General features: G+C 45.6%; 1 protein-coding gene across 7 annotated transcripts in view; it reads left to right on the forward strand.

The window, feature by feature from the left end:
- Window positions 1–9,162, forward strand: part of RUNX2 (runt related transcription factor 2) — a 227,234-nt gene that overhangs the window by 65,026 nt on the left and 153,046 nt on the right. For 3 of the 7 annotated variants that reach the window (XM_027886589.1, XM_027886588.1, XM_027886590.1), the window contains 2 exons: window positions 56–345; window positions 7,306–7,462. In XM_027886589.1, coding sequence (XP_027742390.1) covers window positions 56–345; window positions 7,306–7,462 — 447 coding nt within the window. Of the gene's footprint in view, window positions 1–39; window positions 346–7,305; window positions 7,463–9,162 lie in introns of those variants that run through there. The other 4 variants (XM_027886592.1, XM_027886593.1, XM_027886594.1 and 1 more) reach the window with 4 other exon arrangements.

A 9,162-nucleotide genomic window follows, 5' to 3' on the forward strand; every position in this document is an offset into this window, starting at 1 on the left:
CCCCCCCGCCCCCCAATTCGCTAACTTGTGGCTGTTGTGATGCGTATTCCCGTAGATCCCAGCACCAGCCGGAGGTTCAGCCCCCCCTCCAGCAGCCTGCAGCCCGGCAAGATGAGCGAGGTCAGCCCGGTGGTGGTCGCCCAGCAGCAGCAGCAGCAGCAGCAACAGCAGCAGCAGGACGCGGCGGCCGCCGTGCCCCGGCTGCGCCCCCACGATAACCGCACCATGGTGGAGATCATCGCTGACCACCCCGCCGAGCTGGTCCGCACCGACAGCCCCAACTTCCTCTGCTCCGTCCTGCCCTCGCACTGGCGCTGCAACAAGACCCTCCCGGTGGCGTTCAAGGTGAGACACCCCCCTCTCGCAGTCGCCCCGGCCGGGGATGCTCCCCCCGCGCCGAGCCGGCTGCGCTTCCTCCCGCAGGGGCTTCTGTGCTCCCCCCCACCCCGGCCCGCGCTGTCTCCGGTGACCCCCGGCCCGCAGGAGCTTCTGTGCTCCCCCCGGCCCGCAGGGATTTCTCTGTATCTGTTTCTTAGTGTCTCCGGTGCCCCCTCCTCTCCCGTCCTGCAGGGGCTTTTGTGCCCCCCGGCCCATAGGGACTTCTGTACACTCCAGCCCCCGTCCTTCAGTGACTCCTGTGCCCCCCAGGTCCGCAGGGACTTTTGAGTCCGCCCCTCCCGGCCTGCAGGGACTTCTGTGCCCCCCGCATCCCCTCCTGCAGCGTCTCCTGTGCCCCATCGACCCGCAGGGGCCCCCTCCTGCGAGGGGCTGCTGTGTCCCCCGTCCCCCCAGCAATGTCTCCGATGTCCCCCGGGCTGCAGTGCCTCCTGTACCCCCCTCCCCACCCCAGTCCTGCAGTGCCTTCCCTTGCACGACCGTCCTGCAATGCCTCCTGTGCCCCCCCGGCCCGCAGGGGCTTCTCTAACCCCCCGGTCCTGCAATGACTCCTGTATCCCCGCCACCCCCAAGTGTTCAAGTCTTGCAGTGGCTTCTGTATCCCGTCCTCGTTCTGCTGTGCCTCCTGTACTCCCCATCCCGCAATGTGTAGGGATGCTCCCCCGCAGTGCCTTCCAACTGCAGTGGTCCCCGTGCCCCGCGTCCTGCTGCGTTTCCTGTGCCCCCCGTAGGTCTGCTCTGCCCCCCTCACCCGTGCCACGTCCCCCGTGCCCCCGGAGCCATCCCGTTATCTCCATCCCCGCGGGACACTGCCGGCGTGTCCTCCCCGGAGCGCCCTGTGCCACCCTCAGCATCCACCCCGGAGACATTCCCCGCGCCCCCTCTCTCTGGTCGTTCCTTTTATTTAAAAAAACAAAACCCAAACCTTGCCTTCCTTCCCTGAGGAAGGGGGGAGCTCAGTGTGGCAAAGTGAGTGCCCCACCCCCCTCGAAACCCAGTCCCTGACCCAGGGGGGTGCCCGTTCCTTCTTCTCCGCTCCTGGGAGTGGGACTGGGGGATTTGGGGTGACTCTGAGGCGTGCGGGAAGGCGGGGTGGGGTCCGAGGTTCGGGCTGGGGTTGCAGAGTGGGATTGCGGCTTTGCCCTTCAGAGTCCCGGGCTGAGATGGGGCTGGGAAGGGGGACGCAGAGCTCCAGGTGGGGGGGCACGGGGTCCCTTCACTTCTCCTGGTGGACAAGCGAGGAAGTGGCTGCCCAGAGACACTCTCCTTGGCAGGGTCGCACGTTTCCATAATAAATCCCACCCTGCTCCGCACCGGGGATGCTGCTTTTAATTTTCTGTCTACATCCCCATGGCGTGCTAATGAGAGGAAACGATTTTTTACAAAAACTGTAATAATAACAACAATAATTGTGCGCTTTAAAGCAAGCCCTTTTCCTCTCCTAGCCATACTTCCAAGCATGCCCCCAGAGTTTTTCCAGCAGTGGCCTTTGGTAGGGAGGGGGCGATGGCTGGGGATGTCCCCAAGCACCTGTCCGAGTGGGATGTGGGTTCAGAGTGAGGTGGGTTGGCCCTGCGAGGGCCTCATCATAACCACGTTTTCCTGGGAAAAATAACGCCCCTGAAAATCCCTCAAAGGATAGAAAAGCTTGGAAATGGTCTCACCCAGCGTGTTCCAGAACACGGCCTTGTTCTTGGGTTTCCCCCCACTGCCAGCTGTGTTATCACGGCCGTTTATCTGGGAAAAAATAGTAGAAGTGGTTAAATGAGCTGGTGTTAAAGTGAGTGGTGATAAAGACGGAGCTTTGCTTTGAAAATCTTACTGGTGTGCGGGTGAGGGTTCACTGAAGTGCTCGTGTGTGTGGGAACAGCTTGGAGAGGCTGGAATTACGGGAGGAACCTTTTGCACAGGGCCTGCTTGGTCGGACTCAGTAGAAATGGCAGAACAACAGGGTGTCTTTTAACTTTGTGACTCGGTGTAGCACTCGATGTAGCACTCAGTCTCTCTAGGGTGGATCACGGTGATTCTGATTCACAGGGGCTGCGAGGTGAGGAGGAGGAGGAGCTTTTGCAGAATTGTGATTCTAATTTAATTGAGGATAGATTAAGTTGGCATTATAGTTACCCTTTAAAGAAGGGACGCGAGAGCTGTTGCATTATCACGCTGGCGTTGTTCCCATTTGAGGTGTCTGAGCCTTCTTCTACCTCACAGCAATTCAAAGGATGCGGTCGCAGCTCATTAGAATAAGGGAAAGATCTAAACTAAATATTAGAGTATTTAGAATATTATTACAATAAGAATGCCTACTTGTGATAAAAGGATAGAAAAAGGGTTTGACGGTTTCCCAATCTTTCTGTGTTCATATATATGTATTTATTTGTGTGTCTCCTTTATTTGACTGCTGAGAGGGCAGTGCAGATCTGACTTATTTACTGATGCTTCAGGGCACACATTGCCCCTTGCACCCTTCCACTGTGGGTGCAGCTGTGTTTTAGCATGCAATATGTACTTTTAAAAATTATTCCTAAATTACATATACCCTTATTTACTGGTAAATTAATTTGAAACTCATTTGAAATACTTTTGACCATTTTATTAAAAATTTGTTTCATTTTTCAAACGTAACTTGCACGCAGCTGCCCAGTAGTTTTAGACCAAAGAAGCTGCATGTATCATCCAGTGAAATGCTTGACTGTGTTATAACAGAATGGGAATTACTCTGAAAGGGAAAGAAAAGACAGATTTGAGCTATAGAAATCTCAGCTAAACAGTAACTTGAAAGTGAAATAGCTCACAGACAACACACTTTGTGAAGTTTTATTGGCAATAAATAATATGTTGATGATAATGTTTTGAGTGGTGTGTTAAGTGTGTCATAATTCTCTTGCAGCGATCTCGAGTGAAAACGTACGCTGGATATAGCACTGTTTTAATTTAAAAAAACAGATATAAATCATATGCAGGAGAGGAAGTATGTTATAAACAGTGCTGGGTTTGATTATAATTTTTTGAAATAGTGTTGGCTTAGCATTAGGTTTGAATTTTAAGTATTAATATTTGCACACACTGGGGAGGGAGCCCCTGTCGTGTGCTCTCTAATAAGATTGTTAATGCAAACTGGTTTTGTGGGGAAGAGGAATAGATGAGTACCTATTATTACAGCTCTAGCTCTTCATATTCCAGCACAAAATAAATGGATATTGTGCACCTGGGTCCAAATCATATTCACTTCTTAGCCAGTGGTACTTTATTGGAGTCAAGTCAAGTCATCAGAACTTGGCCCGTCTGTGGGAGTTTTTTACTGCAAGTCATAAAGATTCAAATTGCCACGTTAAAGGTTACAAGTGACTTCTGTATGATGCCACTATTAGCAAAGTGTTAGTGGACCTAAAAGCAGGGGGGGGAAATGGGACATGGAGCCTAAAACCTCTCCCCAGTAGCACCACAGTAGTTCTGGGTCTGTCAGCATTTCCACTCCAAACCCCAATTTTCAGAGTTTATAACTCAGCTGTTTTAAATAGCTTCAAGCTGAAACCTGCTGTATAAATTGTCAGCCCAGATGTAGATTTTGAAACAAAAAGTAGCGCGAATCAGTTATTCTGTTTTAAGTTACAGAACATTAAAATATTTTTAATAGTATCAGATGCTCTTTTGGCAATCTCTGGAAAAAGCATTCTCAATACAGAAGATTTTGCATTCAGTGTTTCACAAGAAAGTTGTGGAAGTGGCAGATACTAATGTTTGAGAGGAACTATTTAGCATGTACGTTAGTGGGGTGTTTTTCAAACAAGCATTTTACTCTGCAGAGAGTCTGAGTACCTGCTGTTGTGTAGTATTTTTGCTTTGTGCCTATAACTTCCATCTGTAGGGTACATGCTTCGGCCAGTTCAAATCCCACTGGACCGAAACTGGGCGAGCAGGTTGCCTAACCAGATGAGAATTGTGTTATGCAAAAAACTCGTAGTTATTTTCAACTTGTAAGAATTGGCTTGCTTTTATTTTGGGGCTTCATTTGACTTCGTGTACCATTTTGAGGTTTGGTTAAAAAAAAAAAAATCAAAATTTACCTTTAATCCTTGAAATATGTAGAGAGTTTATAATGGAAAATAAATATGTTGAAATAGTAGAGACACTGAGACAAAGAATAGTTAAGGAATGCACTGTGGCTACTTCTCATCTTTAATTTTTTACACAATCTTTACACATTTCACAGTGCATTTACAATCCTCTTTCTAAGAACATGTAATTAATTTTGTATTGATACATGCATAAAATTGCCAAATCAACAGTCTTTCAGTAGGTAGAGTTACTTTTTAAAATTCTCAAAATGATGTGTGTTTCTCCAGGTTTCAAATTTGTTTTGCAAACCTTTTTTTCTACCCAGAGCTACCATGTACCTGTGCAGTAGTCCTCTGGTATTTGGTGGCAAAAAAAGTATCAAATTATGAAAAGAACACGCATTTTGCTCCTGTGGGCTGGCAGGGGAGCTTCCCGTGTTATAGGACTTTATTTTATTAGCCAAATATTTTATTTTCACCTCTGATTGCAGTTTGTCTTGTCCTTTGGTCTCCTCTGAGTGAAATGAATAGAGATATTGCATCATGCTGCATCCAGAGCCTCTCAGGAACGACGCAACTCTCGATTAGGTGCAATCGCCCAGTGATGGCAGCAGCACGTGCAGCTCTGGGCTGATGGCTAAGCTGACAAATTGAACTGACATCCAGTGGAAAGGGCAGGCAGGAAAGCTCTGAGAAGCAACATGGGATGGAGGGGAACTTTATAAGAGGTTTTGCTCCCTCCTGCCCAGGTGTTATAAGCTGGGGCTGTGATGGAGCTGTGTTGGCACTGTCTGTCTGTGCTCTGGGTACCTGGGGAGAAAGAGGTGAGCTGACGCTGCAGGCATCTTGCTCCTTCTCCTGAGGCTCCTGGCAGCCTTGTGCTTCCTCCTGAGCTCTCAGCTTTGCATTTCTGGAGTCAATGTAATTTTCTGTTGTTGTTTTGTGAGATATAAAAAGCACAGGGTGCAACTCCCCGGGACGCTGATGGGCAAGACAAGACCGTCCAGAGATAACGTGGTGTGTCGCAGGCTGGGAAGGGAGTAGTCTCAAGCCCCATGCTTTAAAGCTAGTATCCATTTATTAATGGTTGTCAGCTCTATAATCTGTTCAACAGTTTATTATTTGTTTTTTTGATTATTATTTATTGTTCCTTACACCTGGCTTTGAAGCCGTCAGACCTGGTTGCTGCCAGACCCAAGTCAGAGAGTTAGTGGGACCTCAGATCTTACCCACAAAGGTGGTTCCTCTGTTTTTATGTTGAGGGACATTCATATCACTTTAAAGTAAAACCTCTGTTTGATAGATGAAAACCTCACACTAGTTTGTGGCAAAACTCAGTTTTCAGTTTTGGGTGGTATTACCCGGTGTTTATGGAAAAAAAGACTTTCAGCTTTGCTTGCTTTTTTTGATTCAGTATTTCTTTTAATAAGACAAGCTGCACTTTTCAGTAATATGGTCTGTTTCAAATATTTTCATATTTTGTATACCTTTGCAATTCATTTTTATTGTTTGAGAGAAACATTGTACAGTGCACTGGGCCACATGCTCTCCCTGCATATCCAGAACTCCTAATTCTTTCCACTGAATTAATATGACCGTGCAACCTGCAATTATTAGTTTCAGTCAGGATCGTATATGGGAAAGACATTTCAAGCAGACGGTATGACAAAATGTAATATATATTTCAGGAGACAGAATGAATTACTCTGAGTAATACAAGAAGTCATATCTGACCATGTAAACTGGTAGAAACTGCAAGTGGAGACACTTTGTAGCTCAAGATATTTTTTCAAGTTTGACTTCAGCCATGCGATATTTCTGAATCTCTTTTTATTATTATTTCCATAAACGGAGAAAAGGAAATTATTGTATTCATACTGTTGTGGACTTTTTTCTCCCATGTGTGTATTTTCTTCCTAGGCTGTTAGTTAACTTCTTTTTAACTTTATTTTTAATTTAAAAAGCCATGGTACACTGTAGGTATCCCTGGTGTTTTCAAATTAGAAGCTGTCTGCTCTGTGACATATATCTAATCAGATGCTGGAGCACTACTCAACCACTGAAGCATAAAAGTGAGACTATCAGGTAGCTGGAACGTAAGGAGAAGTGAAATACTTTGATATCTTCTGTTCACCCATCCTGGAATTTGAGGGAGGTATCAGCGCTAACCACATGCGACTCTTGCAAGCACTATGAAAATTTACATGCCTGCAAGGAAATACAACTTTGTTTTATATTGCATCTGAAGAGTTTGAATTCCAGCCACAAAGTGCTCCATCCCAGAGCGTGCCGGGTGTAGGGCTTTGTCTGCTGACTCCGCGAGTGCCACTCCTGGGATGGGTGGATGTGGGGTCCTCTCTGGCCTGAAGTCTGAGGAGCTCGGGGGTCAGGGTGGTGGGTGTAAACAACAGAGAAGTAGAACCGATTCTGGGTGATAAGGCTGCTAATAGTAATTTCCAGCTTTCCATTTCAAATGCGTTCCCGTGTATAATTTATGAACACGAGCCGTGCCTCGTGTTCTCTCGCTGCTCGTTGGTTGCTAAGAACAAAGTTGGCCTTCAGGAAGCATTAAAGCAAACACTCTGTGTAAGGACACTGAACGTTTCTGAAGAAACGCAACAAAGAAGAAACTCCCTGTTAGGCTCTGAGAAAGGGAGACAATACATGATGTTTCTGTGTTTGATGTGGCACTTTGTTCTGTGCGCAGCGAGTGCAAGACTCCTCACCGCAGCGGGCTGGAGAAGCTGCCACGGAGCCTCGTCATGAGCGTGGCAGCCTGGAAGGCTGGAAGGGAGACACACAATTCCAAAGTGTGGCTTCACCAGTTGTGGTTGTCTTCCCCTTTTTACAGGTGGTGGCCTTAGGAGAAGTGCCCGATGGGACAGTGGTTACTGTCATGGCTGGCAACGACGAGAACTACTCTGCAGAGCTGCGAAACGCTTCTGCCGTGATGAAGAACCAGGTGGCCAGATTTAATGACTTACGATTTGTGGGCAGAAGTGGAAGAGGTAGGCCACTGCCTTTTATGTGTCCATAATGAAATGAAAAACAACGTCTGGATGTCAGGCTTACTTTGTAATGAAATAGTGGTTAATCCATAAATCCATTGTTCATAGAAACATCGAATAGTTTGGGTTGTAAGGGGCCTTAAAGGTCATCTAGTTCCAACCCTCTGCCATGGGCAGGTACACCTTCCACTAGACCAGGTTGTTCAGGTTGTCAGCCTTTCATTTGGAAGGGTGTACACGTGCTTTGGTGGCAAACTTCAGCTTTTGCACAAAGCAAGTTAAGAGTTTTCTTCAATTTTTCTGACTCCTCACATCTCTGTAGTCTTATGAGACACAGGTTTTGAAAAATGACTCGCAGAGTACCTGCTTTCCTGTTTTAATCATAAGAAGGGTGGAAGGAGAAAGGCATATATGTGATCTGAGTTATGTGGAGTCAAAAAGTGTATCTCAGGCCACGGCAGTAAGAGGTGGAGAATTCCCTTTAGCAGTAAAGCTGCTTCTGAAGTTGTTGTAGAAGACCTGTAATTAGGGGGATTTTGTATATCACATGTGCTATAGGTTGTATTCTTTAAGGACTTAGATCTTTCAGGCTTAACAGCTGTTGGCGGAAAGTTTACTAGTGGCTTCTCTGCCCTTTACGATCAAACTGCTGATAACCTGTGAAAATCACCCCCACTTTTCTTTTTAGTAAGCTGGTTGAGTTTTTATGAATTGCTGGTAAGTTTGGGCTTGAACTAAATGTAACCTTTAATTTAAATGACATGGTAACTTTCAATTTAATTTTTTTTTTCCAAAGTTGTAGAGTGCTTTCATTGTCTTCCAGCTGTTTAGGAGCTTCTTATAGTGTGGAAAGGGCACTGCACTTACAGAAAGCCTTTGTAATCATTGCAAGTTTGCAAGAATTCCTCTCTAAGGGTCTCCTGGCTGCTTTCAAACTTCAGGTAGTGATTGAAAAGATATCTTGAAGGAAGCTGGCACTGCAGTTCTTGCTGCATGAATCTTCAGAATGTTTGGTTGCATCAGTTATTGTTTCAACCTACAAATATTTTTTTCTTTATGTATTTGAATTAATTATTTATTTTTCCAAACTAGCCCTGCATGGGGCAAACCAAAGCAACAGAAGCAGACCAATTATGCTGGGAAATTAGCAATAAAGCTAATTTTACAGTAATATTCCTTAGAAAGCAATTGCAATTCATCTTAAGGAAGGAATGAATTTTTTTCTAAAAAGAAATTAAACATGTGACAGAGGCCCAGATAGTCTAAATCTGCCAGCACGTTTTTACAAGTGCTTTGTGAGAGTGAGTCCATAAGCATGGCTTACAGTGACTATTCTTTATTTTAGACACCTGGCCCAAAATTCTCTTTATCATTTTAAAACTTGCAAAGTATTGGTAATAAAGAAGAACTTGAAAGACAGAGTAGCTTTTGCAACAGTAATGCAATATAAATACAGAGTTTATTTCCCTTTTGAACAAGGTGTTATCTATCTCTTCCATTTGTCTTCCTTTCTTTTAGAAAAACAGTTTGCTTTGTAATTCTGCTGATGGATTAGGTTTGAAAGTTCTCTGGATCCATCTCTATTGCTGCCTTACAATAGAAGTTCAGTGGTGTATTGGTGTTTCAGTAGTACTGAAAAAGGACAGAAATGTGATGTACTACCTCTGATCTGTGAATTTAATTTCAAACCCATGATATAT

This window comes from Empidonax traillii, unplaced genomic scaffold, assembly GCF_003031625.1.
Source record: "Empidonax traillii isolate 1590-97213 ecotype Southwest subspecies unplaced genomic scaffold, ASM303162v1 scaffold190:size869923, whole genome shotgun sequence".
Classification (NCBI taxonomy): domain Eukaryota; kingdom Metazoa; phylum Chordata; class Aves; order Passeriformes; family Tyrannidae; genus Empidonax; species Empidonax traillii.